Below are 17,528 nucleotides of genomic sequence, written 5' to 3' on the forward strand. Positions count from 1 at the left end.
ATTTATATTATATTACATTAATTCTGTCAATTTAAACCAAATGAAATTTGGGAATTTAATTCAAACCACAAACCACAATGCATTTTTTTACTCAATAGAAACCAAATGAAATTTGGGAATGTAATTCAAATCTCTTTAAGCAGCTAACCTGCAATAATCACAAATAAAAACAAGAAATTTGAAAAAAGGGTAGAATAAAAAAAGTTGGGGTCATAGTCACAATTTAGATTCAATACACATAGATGTTGAATCTCTGGAAAATACAAATTCAGAGAAAAGCATGAAGGGCAAAGTTTAAAATACATAGTGGTTGATGATACTCATACCAGGTAAGCAGTCGAAACTGTTATTAATACAATTACTAAGGTCCAAATGAGCCATATATTAAAAACCATAAACTGACCTGACCTGTTTTGATATTCTCAACAGGCTCAGCTGGGAATCTGTTGGTCCAAATTTCTTTGCATCTCATTAAGGCATACTCTTCGTTTCGTTCATAGAAAGTCGCTGGTTTTCCAATGAGTTTTGAGAACCTTGACTCACAGTATTGTCTGTAACTGACCTGAAAAATAATATTGGTAACTTCAATATCTTTGAATGAGTGCAAGATTGTGTTTGGTTACTGAGGAAATAATAAGAAAAGCAAAGGACAAGTGGGAATGAAATTGCCCCTTGTTTTCTTAATTACTAAACCATGCATTTGTTACTTTTAAGCTTAAAATCAAATGAGCTTCTATCAAGGCTTTGATTTCGTATGAAGTTGAATATTAATGCGAATCAATCCGTTATCCTGAGAGCTTCTATATGTACAAAGAACAAACCAACATACTTAAAGCTCTAATTAAACTCTTAATTACCAATAAAAACACTAAATAGAATAAAAGTGATCAAAAGTTCAGCAACCTGAAAATTCAATCCATGCCTAAACATCAACTTACTTTTTCATTACACATAAAATTATAATAAAAAGTTCAAATGTTTATCACCTTCTAAACGGCTTCAACAACGGTAGCACTCTCATGAAGCCACTGGGACTCGTTGACAGTCCTCAAGAACCTGATATTTCACCTGGTGGCCGAGACAAGATCCACACCTATTCTGATGGTTGTTTCAACTTCCGAGATATTGCTGAGAGTTCTTGGCGTTAGTTGTCAGAGATTTCGGTGGTCAAGGTCAATTGCATGAGAATTATTAAAATGCATCAAAAAATTAAAAGCATAAAAGGCAAAATCTAATGCAGGTTTTGAAAGCCCTTCTAACAGGAAAATCAAATAAATAACATTAGGGCCTCAGAATTGCAGAATGTCAGAAAGGCTTAACAAGCCACTCAGTCCCAAAAAAGGGTATTTTGTGAATGATATCCTCCGAGCCACATTTCTCAACACCAAAAGATCAAAACAGAAAAAAAGGAAAATACTTAATTTTACTACCAGTCCTATATGAAAAGCGAAAACTAACACAAGTAAAGCAAAACAAACATACGGCCTCAGAATTGCAGAATGTCACCAAGGCTAAACAAGCCATTCAGTCCCGAAAGATGGTGTATTTTATGAATGATTTCCTCCTTGGCCACATTTCTTCTACACACAAAGAAGAAAAATAGAAAAATGCAGAGAAAATGTTTGTCTCATGGCCAGTCCCAAATGGCAAAGGCAACAACGCTGCTCCACAAGGCGATGGAATATGAGACCACCCATCAACGGAGGAACTCCTCAGAGGGAGGACCATCAACGTCAATGGACATTTATCTGTGACGTTTACTTTGGAATGTACAAACATAGCTGGTTAGCCCCAATAAAGTAAAGGATTTGAGTAATCCCCCGTCGCAAAAATACAAAATAGAAATCATCATCACAACTAAACATAAAACAGAAATTACATAACTAGAACATTAAATAATGCATTAAAGAATCTGTAAAGTCTATTCTTCTATGACGATATAACAAATGTATGTCTCATGGCCAGTCCCAAATGGTAAAAGCAGCAACGCCACTCCACAAGCGATGGAATATGAGACCTGCCCACAGTGGAGCTGCTCCTATTAAGGAGGACCATCAACATCCAGGGCATTTATTTAGACGGTTACTTAGGAATCTACAAACATAAATGGTTTGCCCCAGTCAAGTATTAGAATTCTTTAGAAATCCCTGTCAAATTATAAGTATTTAAGAGAGGTTGCATCGTTACACAAAAGTCATTTATTAAACGTTACAGAAATCACTAAGCACTAAGCAATCAACATAAACTAAACATTCATAATTAGAAATTCAATCACAATGTCATAAACTAGTAAAATAGTTGTGTACTAAAATTAAGATTTTGTATACATACCATAAATTGTATACGTGAATGCAGGAATATCCACAACTAAGTGTCAGAGTGTGCCACAACTGCGAAACAAATTTAATCAATAATAACACCTCCATTACAAAATGTTATCTTACTTAATCTAAACAAAACTCAAAAAGGAACGAAATGTAATCACATAAGAGAAGAATAGTTCCCTCAGAACATAACAAAAGAAGTATTCAGTCATCTAATTATCAGAATTAGCATGGTCAGTAATGAAACACCTCTGGGAACAGTCCTCCTTCAGTGGAGATTATGCAAAAATTCAACACATAAGCACATAAATCTTCACAAGAAATAGAAATGTCAATTCTTTTCACACTCAATCATAAGCAAAATCATGTAACAAATTACATTCAATTTTTTCAGATTCTCTTCACATTGTCCCAGCATAACTATAACTAAGAAACAAGCTCAATTGTGAGCAAACAAAAACAACTTTTTCAAGATTTCAAAAAAACCCATGAGGGAACATTCAAATCATTCAAGTTCCCTCAGGAAAAGTAATCTTTCAGTCATAAAACAATCAGATATACACTAGCATGATTATTTGAACCATCTCAGGGAACAAATATGAACAAACCCAGATGAACAAATACAAAATGAAGAATACCACGATACAGAAGCACATCCAATAATCGCAAAAACAAACAGTTCCTTAAACTGGTACAAATAAAAAAGTTTACATAGCTCAGATAAATGTTGGAAACAGTCTATTCCCTGACCTTTAATGCAAAGGCCTATAGAGCTGGGATTATGCATCTATCATCATTGATATAATTTTTCTTTAGCACAAACAAATTTACATCTAAAACCTAATCACAGCTACAAAACCACAAAACAAATAAATTAAAATCAAATACAAAACCACACATCAACTGGTCTGCTGATTCTATCGCATTACCTCTTGAATCTCCACAACAATGGTGAAAGGGGTGTCATTTGTAAGCCTAGTATTGATTTTTATGGTAGTATTTTCCTGCTTCTACTAAGGAGGGATTAGTAGATAAGAAAGAATTGTTTTGGAAATGAGAATAATGGAATTAAGCCAAATGCTTTTCCTTATCCTTCATTTCCACAAACAATTCTTTGACCATCAATAATACTAAAAATACTAGGCTCACAAATAACCCGCTTTACCATACCAGCAACAATTTCTTCATGCAATCTAATCGCAACACTTGTGTTACCTGTGCGACAATTACAAAGTTTTGGGTCAAAATCCCAAGTCAAAATCCTCCCCCCACAAAAAAAAAAAAAAAAAAAAAAAAAAAAAAAAAAAATTACAAAAGCAATTAATCAAAACATTCAAAGTAATTAAATCATACAAGAGCTCCAAACAACCAGTTGAATGATGAAATTGGTGGTTTGGGTTGCATATTAATCATTAAACAAACGAAATAGCATGCGTCATCAAGAGTGATATTACCTTGTTTACAATCTTTTTGAAGGAATTTATCAAGCCTCCCTTCCTCTTCAACGCTATGTACTGAATATTGTGGTGTCACTTTACATGAATTTATGAACAGAGATGAGATTTTGGTTTTCGTAACCGTTTCAGAAGAAGAAGGCTTTGGACGCCATTTAAGTAGCGCGTTGAGATTGGCATTTGCTGGCGGCGGTCAGGGTTTGAATAACATAGAGGGAATTAGGGATTTTTGATTTAACGGTGGAGAGGAGTATCTGGGCTACTAATTAACGGCCCATAGTGGAAGTGAAGTTTCGACTTGGGGCAACAACTCTAAGAACTCATACATACAACCCATACCATTAAATGTTGTGTAAATGGCAGTAAAACTTAATAGAATTAAAAGAAATATATTTTTTAATTAAAAATTTAGGAATATTTTCTTAATTATAAAAAATAAAATAAAATAAACAGATTAGCTTCTGTATTACTAATTTATAAGAACCCAAATGTTCTACTTTGGACCTTATAATTATAATGAAAATATATTTAACTCTTCCATTTCAAACAATGGAATCCAATTGAGTAGAATTCAATTGATTTATTTAATATTTTGTATAGATTTAATTGACAAAATTAGTATAACCAATCAAAATGAACAAATTCTTAAGAGGTTATAAGTTTGAAGATCTTGAGTTCGAGTCTGCACTCTTGGTGTATTATTCAAGAGGTTCTGAATTCGAGTTATTCATCAATGGTTAATAGGGATACACTATAGCTCTTACTCGACCAATAATTTTAGGGTTTGAGAGATTAATTAAGGTGCGTGTTAACTGGCTCGGATACCCCCAATAATAAAAAATAAAAAATAAATAAATAATTGAACAATTTATTGTTATCAAAACTTGTTAAAACCAATTAGTTTTAATTAAAACAATCATTAGTTATATGTGAAACAACCATAAAGATGATAATTCAAGAATTTAGATAAATGTCTGTTCATCTTCACTATTATTTTTAGACACAATAATAAAGTCGTAAATAATATCATGGTTAAGTGTAACGTTACACCAAATATAAAAAAAATTAAAAGATAAAAAGGAAAAACAAAAATTTTCTAAAATAAAAAAGAAAAGTTTGTATAAATAGTTAAATACCACCTCCGTCCTGCATTGTCTTTCAAAGCAGAACTCTGTTCTGTCACTGTTTCTCTCTGAGTTCTTACGGTAAGTTCTAAGCTCTCTTTACTTTCTTATATGTCTTTGTTGAGAGCATGCACTCCAACTTTCATTCCATTTCTGTTTGTTTCCCGAGAAAAAAAGTGGAAACGGGAGGAATAACATTAGAGCTTGAAACTTCAAAGAATGAAAGAAAGCACTTCTTCAATCTTTATTTAAATACGTAAACAAAGAGATCATAGTAGTTATATTTCTTTCACTTTAATATTCTCGTAACAATGACATGTATGCAGACGGCAATCTTTCCTCACTTTTTCTGGAAATTTTTTTTTAGTTTAATCAATTTTTGTTTTTTGATAATTGACTGCTCTGAAATTCTCTTTTTAATGGAAGTCTAGAGAAATATTTTGTTTCATTTTGTATTATTTTCATGTAATGCAACTTTACACTGTTTGTAGGAATATGACTTGATTTTTTATTTTAGTAGTATTAGAATACCTATTCATGTGGTAGTCTGTGTTAAGATTTCTTATTTTGGAAGAATTATGATTAGCCTTGTTATGTTTCAAGTTATTGATTCAAAGTTCTCAATAAAATTTCTTATTACATCCTTTTGGGAATTTAGTATTTTCGGCATTAACCACTCGAGTTCGTGTTGTAAGGTTTGCTTCTCTGCAATTTTCTTTTTCTAACTTTTTACTTTTCTTTGGTTGCTTTAGAATTTAATGGTAGCTTTTCTTGGGGATTTTCCATATATTTATTTCTTTCTTGATGATGTTCTCAAATTTGATTTCAATCTGTTGATTTTTAATCCAAAATAGTTCTTTTATATGTGTTTGTTACTTTTTATTTGTTGAGCTTTCTGAGGTTGAGCAATTATATTAACATTCAATGTTCACCATGAACTTTACAACTATTTAAATGGTGTTTAATTGATCCTTTTTTTTTTTTGTTGTTTCTTGGAAATTCAGGTATTTGGAAAAAATATGGGTAGAATTTGTGTCTTCTTTATCGGGCTTCTGCTTCTGAGTTGCTTAGTTGAAGCAGAATATATGAAATATAAAGACCCCAGACAACCCATAAATGTTCGAATCAAAGACTTAATGAAAAGGATGACTTTGGAGGAAAAAATAGGCCAAATGACACAGATCGAACGTGATGTTTCATCAGCTGATGTGATCAAGAATTACTTCATAGGTAAGTTCACTCATCACTTTTGGCCACAAAATGGAGTTTTTCCAAGTTAAGCTAAATATATATAGCATTTTGGCAGGGAGCCTGCTGAGTGGAGGAGGAAGTGTTCCAGCTAAAAACGCTTCAGCAAGGGCTTGGATTGAGATGGTCAATGGTTTTCAAAAGGGTGCTTTATCTACCCGACTTGGAATTCCGATGATTTATGGTATTGATGCTGTTCATGGCCACAACAATGTTTATAATGCAACAATCTTCCCTCATAATGTTGGCCTCGGAGCTACGAGGTAAGTAAATATAATGAATCCTAAGATTTAACATTAGCCTAAAATTTCTGGCATTTTTTATGAGATGTGTATTCTTATTAATCAGGGACCCTGAACTGGTGAAAAAGATTGGAGCTGCAACTGCACTTGAAGTTAGAGCTACAGGAATTCCATATGCTTTTGCACCTTGTATTGCGGTACATTATCAAATTCAACAACTAATGGATGTCAGGATAGAACTCTTTAGCTTAATTGAGGATTCCTGATAAATCTTCTATCTATACAGGTTTGCAGGGATCCGAGATGGGGTCGATGCTACGAAAGCTATAGTGAAGATCCTAAGATTGTTCGAGCAATGACTGAGATTATACCGGGACTACAAGGAGATGTTCCTGTCGGTTCTCGAAGAGCTGTCCCATTTGTCTCTGGAAAGTAAGAAATACAATCCAAAATTTTAAGATGAATGTTGACCAGTCTTTTGCTCATTTATTTTCTTGCATTCTGGATGATCACAATAATCTAATTATCAACATATACAATAAATTATCTCCGTAGAAAACTATTAACATATTGAGAAATTTTGCTGTTCAATTTTATGATTAAATTTAAACCTGTATTTTTCCACAACAAGGGTAACCGTCCATAGAAGCATTGCAAAACTGCGGGCAATTATTAGGAAACTTTTCTTGTCATTATTTTATATTTGTTAATCCTATACAACTGTAGTTTTAGCTCTAATATCAGTCAAATGCATTCTGCATTTATCCCTTTAAGTGCCTGTCCGTCCCATTAAGGTTATCCTCAGCTGTAAAGGTCAAATTTTGCTACTCCTGATAACTGTAGAGACAAGAATTCTGCAACCTAACTCTCTGTCATAGTCAAAGAAAGTGATGGAAATGGGACTTCTGTTTGTTTATTCTTGTCTAAGGACTATGAGATGTGGACCACTATTCCGCTAGCGGAAACAAGATTAAATTAACAGTCTCTAATCTGCATTCTAGTAATAAATTGTCTGGTTATAAAAGATTGGAATTGCACATTCAAAACTAGTGGCATTCTCGCTTTCAAACTAATAATAAACTTTTGATTCTATTTGCACAGGACAAAGGTTGCAGCTTGCGCCAAGCATTTTGTGGGTGATGGTGGGACAATTAACGGCATAAATGAGAACAACACTGTGATAGATAGGCATGGTTTGCTCAGCATACACATGCCAGCCTACTATGACTCCATTATCAAGGGTGTATCAACTGTCATGGTTTCATACTCTAGCTGGAATGGAGTTAAGATGCATGCTAACCGTGATCTTGTCACCGGATTCTTGAAGAATACTCTTCGCTTCAGGGTATAATCGATTCTTTGTTATGTAATTTAAGTTTCTACATCTATGTGAAGTAACTGAGAGTGACTATTGTGAATTCTTTCAGGGTTTTGTCATCTCAGATTGGGAGGGTATTGACAGGATCACAAGTCCTCCACATGCTAATTACACATACTCCATTGAAATGGCAATCAATGCAGGCATTGATATGGTGAGTTGTTAGTCTCATAGTATATGTACTTTTATCAGATTCCTATCAAATTTTCGGAAACGTTTTATCTTCTAATGCTGAAACTGTATGTGTGACAGGTCATGGTCCCAGAGAACTATACAGAATTCATTGATGGTCTAATTTCCCTGGCAAAGAAAAATGTCATCCCCATGAGTCGCATTGATGATGCAGTGAAGAGAATTCTGAGAGTCAAGTTTGTGACGGGTCTATTTGAGAATCCCTTAGCCGATGACAGCTTGGTTGACCAGCTTGGAAGTCAGGTCATTCAGTAGTAAATCAAAATTTACTTCTTATGTTACAAAAACTAGTACTGAAAAATTCTTAATGTGGTCCTGTTACTTGGAATAGGAGCATAGAGAATTGGCTAGGGAAGCTGTAAGGAAATCTCTTGTGCTGCTAAAGAATCGTGAATCAGCTGATCAGCCATTGCTACCTCTTCCTAAAAAGGCATCAAAAATACTAATTGCTGGCACCCATGCTGACAATCTTGGTTATCAATGTGGTGGATGGACAATTGAGTGGCAAGGACTTAGCGGCAACAACATGACAAGTGGTAAGAATTCTTCCTGATCGTAAAAACAGCTTTTGATAGAGAAACACAAAAGCCTGACCATATAAGACCATGGGCATCTCCAACTATATGATACTAACTAACATGATATGACCTATATAATGAGCAGGTACTACTATCCTCACTGCCATAAAGAATACAATTGATCAACAAACTGAAGTCGTTTTTGAGGAGAACCCAGATGCCAACTTTGTCAAGTCCAACAATTTCTCTTATGCCATAGTTGTAGTTGGCGAACATCCGTATGCAGAGACAAAGGGTGACAGCATGAACTTGACAATCCCTGATCCTGGTCCAAGCACCATCACAAATGTTTGTGGAGCTGTGAAATGTGTTGTTGTTGTAATCTCCGGCCGTCCGGTCGTTTTGGAACCATATGTTTCTTCAATGGATGCTCTTGTAGCTGCCTGGCTTCCAGGATCAGAGGGTCAAGGAGTTTCTGATGTTCTATTTGGTGACTATGGTTTCACTGGCAAGCTTCCCCGGACATGGTTCAAGACTGTTGATCAACTGCCTATGAATGTTGGTGATGAACATTATGATCCCCTCTTCCCATTCGGGTTTGGCCTCGCTACCAAACCTACCATGGCTAACTAGGCTATTTATCTATATGGTATATCTACCTTCAAACAACTTTTAAGATTTTCATATATTTTGGAAACATAGTAATTGTCATCTAACTAATATTTATAAGTTTTGTATCTAGCATGCTTTCAGTACTCATTAAGAAATGTGATAATGTTGTTGCAAGGAGTTAACGCAATGCTTTATATCTAGCATCCTTTCAGTAATCATTAAGGAACTTAATCAGATATTTGTTGACCTTTTAACTAAACACATTCAAACATCTTCTAATATTTTGTTTCAAAGCAAGAAATATAAAAGTCAAACTAACTGTGAAAAATTAATAGTTTCATAAAAGAGATTTTATAAGGTTCTCCCTAAAAACATTGACATCCCTAGGGACTAACAATTGCACATTGTACGCAGTTATAATCTTTACACCGTGATTTTATCTACATTCTGATTTTCTCAACCGCTCAATCACACTCTTATTTTCGTTCTTTCTCTCTCTTTTCTACTAAAGAGTTGTAATTTTCTAATTCAAGAATCTCCCTCTTATGAAAAGAAATTTCTGAGAGCCATATCTACAACTTTTGATATACAATACAAAACAGTAAAACCACGTGAAAATTAATAGAGCATATTCCTTAATCATGCTTTTACTAGGACCTTGACAGAAACAGAAGGTTTAACTCCCGCGATACAGTGATCTAAGCTTAATGTCATTAACAGAACAACAAATAGGAAAGTACATAAGAAAAACATGAGTAAATGATAGTGTTAATTGCCTTCCATTCCGCATAATATCAGCCATCTGGTCTAACGGCAATATGCAATTGACACCAAAAAGTGAATTTCTTTTGATAACCTAAAAGGGAATAATACTGTTGACATTCACCTGGGAATAGAAAGGGAAGGCAGAACATAAACAGTACAATAAAAAAAGAGGTCCAGCAGTAGATCTTCACTCAACAGAGTAAGAAGTAAGATGTTGATTTATTCATCACAGCAAATACAAAGGTGTTTTATTCACACAAAGAAACATATACATCTACAGAAACATTCATACTACAAAAGTGAAAGGATAAGTACAAATCATGTACCATGGTGTGATGCTACTCAGCCACAGTCCCAGCTTTATCTGTTTGCTTCTGAGTCATGTCACCACTCTCATGCTCAGCTTCTTTAATCTGCCTCAGAATGTCAGCTTTTTCCTCCATGAGAGCCTCTATTTTGCCATTGATTTTCTCCAACTTCTGTTTTAGCTTATCAATACCCTTGCTCTTTCCCTTCCCGTCAAGTTTTCTTTTCTTCTCAGACTTTGTCTTTTCTTTTCCTTTCTGCTTCTTCTCCTCCCCTTCAGCTTCTAATTCTTTCTCACTTTCTTCTATTTGAATCTCCCTGGAGGTCGCCTCAACCTCACCCTTTACCCCATCCTTGCCTTTTTTCTTCTCTTTCTCCTCTTTACCTTTCTTTTTCTTCTTTTCTGCTTTCTCTTCATCTTTGCCATCTTTCCCCTCACTCTCATCATCCTTGTGCTCTTTTTTCTTCTCCTTATCTTTCTTTTTCTTCTTCTCTTCATCTCCATTTTCATTTCTGGCTCCTTCAACCACTTCATCCTTGTGCTTTTTATCTTTTTTCTCCTTACTTTCCTTCTTCTTCTCCTCATCCTCGTCCTTTTTCTTCTTCTTCTCTTCCTCCTCATCTTCATCCTTGTGCTTTTTCTTCTTCTCTTCTTCCTCAGCTTCATCCATCTGCTTTTTCTCCTTCTTTTTCTTCTCTTCTTTCTCCTCACATTCACCTTCACTTCTCTTGTCCTCCTTTTTAGTTTTTCCCCCAGTTTCTTCCTCTATCTTCTCCTTTGACCGTCCATCTTTCTTCTTCTTTTTCTCTTCCTTTAAATCCTTCTGTTTTTTATCCTTTTTCTTGTCTTCTTTTTCTTTCTCTTTCTTTTTCTGATCTTTATCTTCATCCTTCGTCTCTTTCTCTTTTACCTTCTCTTTCAATTCTTTATCCTTTTTCTTTGATTTCTTTTCATTCTTATCTTCATGTTTCTCTTCCTCGCCCTTGTGTTTTTTCTTCTCCTTCTCCACTGATTTGGTCTTCAATTCAATCTCCACCTCTGTCTCCGTTTCATTCTCAACATTTGGTTCTATATCTTTGGTCTTAACTTTGATATGCGGTTCTTCCTTCTTGAACTTATCTTCTCCACCAACAATGGATTCAGATTTGTCTTCCATCTTCAAATCTTTATCAAAACTTGAAACGTTCAAGATAAACCTTTTTGTTCAAGTCAGGTAACCTGAAACAAATGCGTAGTAGGCAAGGAAGCAAAAAACCATTTTAGATAAACAACAAATGGTAGAATTTGAAATGAATACATAAACCAGATTCTGAAATAAAAAACAAATAGATCCAACAACACATATTGCACTCTAATTAGTACTGCATAGGTAGAAACTATCTGTATCCAGAGTGCACTGAAATGGGAAAAATTGTTCCCTACCGCAATGAGCTCTCGCTACAAATTTTTTCACAGTATCTGAACAATTTCATCCACCAAATATAGGGATTAAGCATGGAGAAAAATTTTAAACGAGCAAAAATTCATAATAAGATTTGAATTGAGCGAAAATCAAGAGTCAGCATGTAACACAAAAAAGAGGAACAGAGTACAAATGTTGCATGACTTTTCAAGAAAATCAATAAAATAGCTTTAAAACCATTTCATTATCAACTCATTTTTATTAGTGCCTCCACCAAATTACTGTATTCAAAGTATGTATTTGAACATGACTATACTGATGTTCTCCTTTCAAACAAATGGAAAAATAGCATGCTTCTGTTTGTAGAAAATTAGAAGCAGAACAGGAAAAATGCAAATACAAATGCTACCATATATTCTAAGTATGTTATTCTTCAGGAAAATTTAGAATACAAGATCTAGAATTTACTTGACAAAAAAACTAATCAAGTTTGGCCAAAATAAGCAGCAAATACTTTGTTTACAAAACAATTCTGTCAGAATTTTAATTCAAAAACTCTCTACTGAAATCCCCCTGTGGCTTCTAGAAAATGTTAAGTCCAATTATGTATGATAGTAGTTACAAAATTTACAAAAAAAATCAGAAACATTGAAGGTTGCACCAAAAAAAAAAAAAAAAAAGCATTGGCAAGAACATCAATATCCAATCATGAATAATCCAAATAACTATAACCCTCTTTTATCTTTGATTCCCTAACTCCTCTGAGGAGAGAGAAATTAAAAATGCATCAATCAAGATAATATAATTCTCCAAATGTGGCTTAAAATCTAGACATTAATCATATAATATTTTCACAAACTATAATTCCATTTCCAGAATCGGTTTCTGCAACATCACAGACATCAACTCAATCAAAACAAAATACAAACAACTGTTACTGGATCAAAAATTTTAACATCACACAACAAAACAAGATCAGTCGATGAACATCTCAACAGCACACAATTAAATATGAAAAGAAACAAAACTACAAGAAGATCACACAAATTTCATAGAAAACAAAGAAAAGAAAATACCTGAATTGAGTTACGTTTTGAAAGAAAGATGACCAAAAATAGAAGAGGGTAGGAATAGAAAGACGTGGGTTGTGGAGCATTTATAGAAGTAGGGTTAGCTTTGGTTGTGTCACCTGGAAGCAACCTAAGAGTCGGTCATACGCAGCCAATTGGACCCAAATTTCAAATGTGACTTTGGAGAGTTTGGTTGGACGTGCACTCAGGGTGATCTTACCGCTTTCTTCTTAGCTGTTAAGGTTTCCATGTGCCCGCTGGGTAATAAGCCCAAAGGCATTCACATGAAGCAATATACAATTGGACCCAAATCTCAAATGCGAAGATATGGGCTTCAGCTCATAATTGAAGAGTGGTAATTGGATCATTTACTGAACAGTGATGTTATATCCACAATCTCTCCTATAACTTTTGATATCGCAACTCATAATTTGTTAAATTATAATTGAGTGGGTGAGACCCATAGCAAGCAGACGGAACCCATTTGTGAATTAACCAATTGCAAGTTCTTACGTTGAGGGTTATAAAAAAAAGGTGTGAGATTGGATTGTAGACCTAGTATTACTCTTACAGTAATTTGGTGAAGGCACTAATTACATGTAGATGGTTGGATCACGATTTAATCAAACAAAAATGTTACAGGTGCAAAAGTTATGCCAAAATTGTTATTTCAAAGTGATGGTGTAATTCTAGGTATTATTGAGATATGAATGAAGTGATGATTTGGTAAATAATACAACAATGTCGAATAAAATATAATTTCACCAAGGACGTGACTTTCCGAATATACTGTAGAATGTGTAATATCACTCTTATAGCGTTAATATCGGTATTGATGCTATATATGATTAAATATCATAATATATAACATAAATAGTTTAATGAATTAAGTACTAATTGAAGATGAGATTAATAAATTAAACTGATTTGTTATATATAAAATGAAAGAAAAATATTATGTATTAGTTAATATTTATATTTTGATTTATTATTATTATATATAATTGCCCTCACTCACAAAATTGGCGGCGTCTCTCACTAGTCACTAGGGGTAGGCGGGTTCGGGTACCCGCCCAAAATCAAAGGAACCGGAACCAAAACTGGAGTCGGCCGGTTCCTTTGATTTGGAACTGGAACAGGAACCGTCGGTTCCAATTCCTAAAAACTTGGAACCGGAATCTGTAACACAGGTTCAGGTTTCGGTTCCGAGTACCTTGGAAAATATTAATTGCCCACCTTTTTTTTTTAAATGACAAATAAACCCTTATAAAATTATAATTACACCCCTAACAATTAAGTGCAAAACATTAAATAATATATTTGTTTATATTTACTTGATGTTCGATGCTTGATTATTGTAGACGTAAAAATCTACTTGTACGGAAAGAGGGGTCTGATCCCGTGAGGTTGAGGCCACTAGTGATCTGCTGTATCTGCACACGTAGAGAAACGCACGCGTGAAGCGAACGGAAAACACCAGGGTGGTGTTTGCCGTAGGCACTCCGACGCTCAAGTCAGCAAGGCTGAAAGGCTAATATAGTGAGGGCTAGGGAATAAGAGGTTACCGGAAGTCTAGTCGGGGACTGTGACTACGACGAATAAGTAAAACTCTCGAGTAAAGAGTCGGGTGTGAAGGTGTAATGTCGATGTCCTTTGTGAGAGGGCTGGCCTCTGCTTATATAGTGGTAGTCTGGTCTTCCAATCCTGGTGGGAGCAGGAGTCCTAGTGTGACTGTGATGCCAACCCTAGAAGAATCAGGGCCGTAATCAGCTGTCCTTATCAGTGTCTAAATAGGAAGTTAGCTCCATTTAGGAGAATGATCCTCAAGTGGGAAAGTCGCCAGGAAAGAGGAAGACGACCTTGAATAGGGGGTTGATCAAGAATGGGAAAATGTTGAAAGGGCTATGGGCTCACCCATAGGCCTAGTTATTGGACAGAGCTTAAGAGGCTCGCGCACATGTAGTTCGGGCAGATTATATTTCGTGAGAGATAGGGCTAATCCTAATTGGGTCTGGTCATTCTTCACCAGTGATCTTGTTTTCCCTATTTGGGCCGAGGACGATTTTTGGCCCTAACAGTTTGTCCCCCACTCTTTGAGTTGAGAGTAACTTAAGTAAGAGAGTAGGTTACGTAGAAGGCGAGCTCGGTCTTCCCTTATGGACGAACGACCATTGAGGTGATTCTGACCATTGCAGGTGATTCTTGGTTGAATCCCGCTCGGTATGTCCTCCCGTCCTAAAATTTTCTATCATTGTGCGGCGCCTGGTCGGTTCGGCGAGCCGAAGAGTAGGGAGCCAGATGCGATCGGTCGGTACATCTGCACGACTAGCAGGAGACTATTAAAGAGGCACTCATTCGTCATGTCAGGTCGGACAGGTTCAAGAAGTGCTAAGAGCTTCGATCGGTCGGTACGATGGGACGACTAAGCGGGTGAGGCATCTCGAGTGCACGTCGTCCACTCGTTCTTTACGGACGGGTGATTGGGCGAGATTCAAATCTCGTTCCGAAGATTGTTCGACCCGGACCATTCTCAACTCGTACATCGGTCAACCAGGCCTTCCGGGCCGACTGAGCATGGGATGCTTGGGAAGATCCCCGAACCGAAAAGTCAGTCGGGTGGATCGAGTGGCCGAGTGAATTTGTTGGGGCGTGTAGACTGGACGCATGTCGGATTCATTCCAGGCGGTACGAATGGAGTCAGTCGGAAGGAACGGGCGATCGAGACGCAGATTCCGTACGGAACAAACGATTTCCCAGGTGATTCGGATTGCTGCCACGTGTATGGTGGTGATTTGTCCGTCGTTTCGAGAGCGGGAAAACGAAGAGACTCCTGACACCTGACCAATCATAGCCTGCCACGTGTTCATGCTTTCTTTACAAAATTGGAGAATCGGCTGTTCGTCTTCCATTCGCGTTGGTTTTGGGTTTTTATCTGAAAATTTTCTTTTCTTTCTTTTCTTCGTTTTTGTCCCAGTTTCTTGAGCGAAGGTGGTCTTTTCTACAATCATCCAAGGTAATTTTTCCTTTTGAGGTCGTTTTGCTGTTCTGTAGGTAGATTTCTTTTTGATAAAATTTCTTGGAAGCAAGATAAGGATGTTTTGAGTTTTTAAGTGGGTTTAAACTGGGTTTCCAAGCGTTTTGGTGTTAGGATTTTGGTGAATAGGCGTGGGTTTGAGTTTTCCGGTGGATATCCGGGAAGAATCTGGTCGTAGGTGAATTTTTTCTGGGTTTTTTGGATTGGGTCTGGAAGACGAAGTCGACTATGGCGTTGTTTGGGTCGGTCGGTACGCCTGACCGAGTGGCGAGGAGGCGTGTGGTTGATTAGGAGATCGGTCATTCAGGGCGAGTGAGTTTAGGTTGAGGGATTAGTGATCGAGGTGAGTAGACGACTAGGATTGAAATTGGAGGTGGATCGGTCGTCTGGGGCGAACGAGTTGGTGCTCTAGTTATTTTGGCTTGGGGTTGTTCGGTTGGAAGCGTCAACCCAAGGCAGAGGCTCTTTGTCGGGCAGGTTGATTTGCGAGTTCTCATTCTTTCAATCGGTCGGCTAGGTGGGACGACTGGCTAGGATTCCACTTCGGTAGAACGGGTCGACCGAGTTTGAAGAGTTCGGTTTTGAGGGCATCGTTCGGTGTTGAAGGGCGACCTGTGGTTAGTTGACACTTGTGCTTCAGTTCTAGTCTCCTAAGGAACGAGTCGGTTAGTTGGAATGGGCGAGTGATCCGATGTCAGACGATACGTCAGCAGGTTCGAGTCAAGAGGTGGTGGACGTCGGGGACGAGTATGAGCGTGCCCCGACTATGGTGATGATGCCTGAAGGGAGCGTTCCGATCGATGTGCCGACCGCAGTTAGTGTGGCTGCCCCAGGGTCGAGTGGAGCTGGGCCGAGTGGCTCGGGTCGGTATGGTAGGAGTGGGGAAGACTCCGGAGAGGCTGGTAGTCCCTCTTCATCCTGTAGTAGCTCTGAGGAAGGGCCGAGCCAGCAGGGTAGTGGGATTCTGACCAGGGATTATCCGCCCGTGCTGAGGGATAGTGACGTGTGGCGTATCCGTACACTGTATCATATCCCTGGTTCTGTTAAAGTCTGTTCCCCGCGGTCGTACGAGCGGGTTGATTGGGAGGCTGAAGGTTGGGTCTGCGTGTACGAGAAATGGTTTCATGATGGGCTGAGGTTGCCTGTGCCTCGCCTCGTCTGGGAGGTGCTGAATCACTTCATTATCGCCCCTTCCCAACTTATGCCGAACACCTGGAGACTGTTGATGGCTTTGGAGGATCTGTGTGTTCGGCATCAAATTATGTTTGGGTTGCACGAGCTGTTGTACTCGTACTTCCTAAAGGAGAACGATAAGGAGAAGGGTCGATATCTGCTAAACTTGAGGCACAACCGGTCTCATCTGGTGACCAACCTGCGATCTAGTGACAAAAACTGGAAAGATCGCTACTTTTTCTTGAAGGGTCAGGCCGTTTTTAGAGACAGGAGCACGGGCGAGATCCCAATCGGCTGGCGAGCCACTGGTGAGGACTTCGTTGTTTCTTTCGTACTTTTGATTACTAAATCTTGATTATGTTTTTTGTTTGCAGAGCTCGATTTCAATCGCGCTGGGCAGAGCGGGGACGGCTTGGACGTAGCTACCCAGAGGGTGTTAGCTATCCCCTTGGAGCAGAGGGATTGGCGAGTGGTGCTGGCAGAGTCTAATCTGCGGAGCAGTATTCTTTGGGCCGGAGTAGAGGCTATTCAGAGAGGTACTCCTTTCCCTTCGCTGAAGCAGACTTGGGATGTGCTTCTTAGTCGATACTGCAACCATATCATTTTTGGTGAGTCCGGGCTGAACCCACTAACCGTTGGAGAGTTTGCACTTGCAGAGTCACTGATGAAGAAATTAACTGTCCCG

The 17,528-nt window shown here is 37.5% G+C and overlaps 2 protein-coding genes and 4 non-coding genes across 6 annotated transcripts; 1 reads left to right on the forward strand and 5 right to left on the reverse strand.

Moving 5' to 3' along the window:
• Nucleotides 1-1,481: 1,481 nt before the first annotated feature.
• Nucleotides 1,482-1,572, reverse strand: LOC116112488. The gene has a single exon (XR_004125253.1). It is a non-coding gene; the product is annotated as a small nucleolar RNA SNORD96 family (small nucleolar RNA).
• Nucleotides 1,573-2,498: 926 nt separating this feature from the next.
• LOC116112490 lies at nt 2,499-2,583 on the reverse strand. Its single transcript, XR_004125255.1, has one exon. It is a non-coding gene; the product is annotated as a small nucleolar RNA snoR53Y (small nucleolar RNA).
• Nucleotides 2,584-2,836: 253 nt separating this feature from the next.
• Nucleotides 2,837-2,918, reverse strand: LOC116112491. Its single transcript, XR_004125256.1, has one exon. It is a non-coding gene; the product is annotated as a small nucleolar RNA snoR53Y (small nucleolar RNA).
• A 114-nt stretch (nt 2,919-3,032) lies between these two features.
• LOC116112496 lies at nt 3,033-3,128 on the reverse strand. Its single transcript, XR_004125261.1, has one exon. It is a non-coding gene; the product is annotated as a small nucleolar RNA snoR69Y (small nucleolar RNA).
• Nucleotides 3,129-5,921: 2,793 nt separating this feature from the next.
• On the forward strand, nt 5,922-9,247 carry LOC116112486 (beta-glucosidase BoGH3B-like). Its single transcript, XM_031398625.1, has 9 exons — nt 5,922-6,132; nt 6,209-6,413; nt 6,499-6,589; nt 6,679-6,824; nt 7,494-7,737; nt 7,820-7,924; nt 8,023-8,205; nt 8,294-8,498; nt 8,626-9,247. The coding sequence occupies exons 1-9, from the start codon at nt 5,922-5,924 to the stop codon at nt 9,111-9,113; spliced, it is 1,878 nt and encodes a 625-aa protein (XP_031254485.1). The 3' UTR covers nt 9,114-9,247.
• A 796-nt stretch (nt 9,248-10,043) lies between these two features.
• Nucleotides 10,044-12,792, reverse strand: LOC116112484 (DNA ligase 1). Its single transcript, XM_031398623.1, has 2 exons — nt 12,643-12,792; nt 10,044-11,382 (listed from the first exon to the last, which is right to left on the reverse strand). Exon 2 carries the CDS (start codon nt 11,318-11,320, stop codon nt 10,196-10,198), a length of 1,125 nt encoding a protein of 374 aa, XP_031254483.1. The 5' UTR covers nt 11,321-11,382; nt 12,643-12,792; the 3' UTR covers nt 10,044-10,195.
• Nucleotides 12,793-17,528: the final 4,736 nt, after the last annotated feature.

This window comes from Pistacia vera, unplaced genomic scaffold (assembly GCF_008641045.1).
Source record: "Pistacia vera cultivar Batoury unplaced genomic scaffold, PisVer_v2 Contig662, whole genome shotgun sequence".
NCBI classification, from domain to species: Eukaryota; Viridiplantae; Streptophyta; class Magnoliopsida; order Sapindales; family Anacardiaceae; genus Pistacia; species Pistacia vera.

Coding starts and splice junctions, on each gene's coding strand:
- LOC116112486 (XM_031398625.1), top strand. CDS start 5,922: ATGGGTAGAATTTGTGTCTTCTTTATCGGGCTTCTGCTTCTGAGTTGC. Junction 6,133..6,208: donor GATCAAGAATTACTTCATAG/GTAAGTTCACTC, acceptor GCATTTTGGCAG/GGAGCCTGCTGAGTGGAGGA. Junction 7,738..7,819: donor AGAATACTCTTCGCTTCAGG/GTATAATCGATT, acceptor GAATTCTTTCAG/GGTTTTGTCATCTCAGATTG.
- LOC116112484 (XM_031398623.1), bottom strand. CDS start 11,320: ATGGAAGACAAATCTGAATCCATTGTTGGTGGAGAAGATAAGTTCAAG.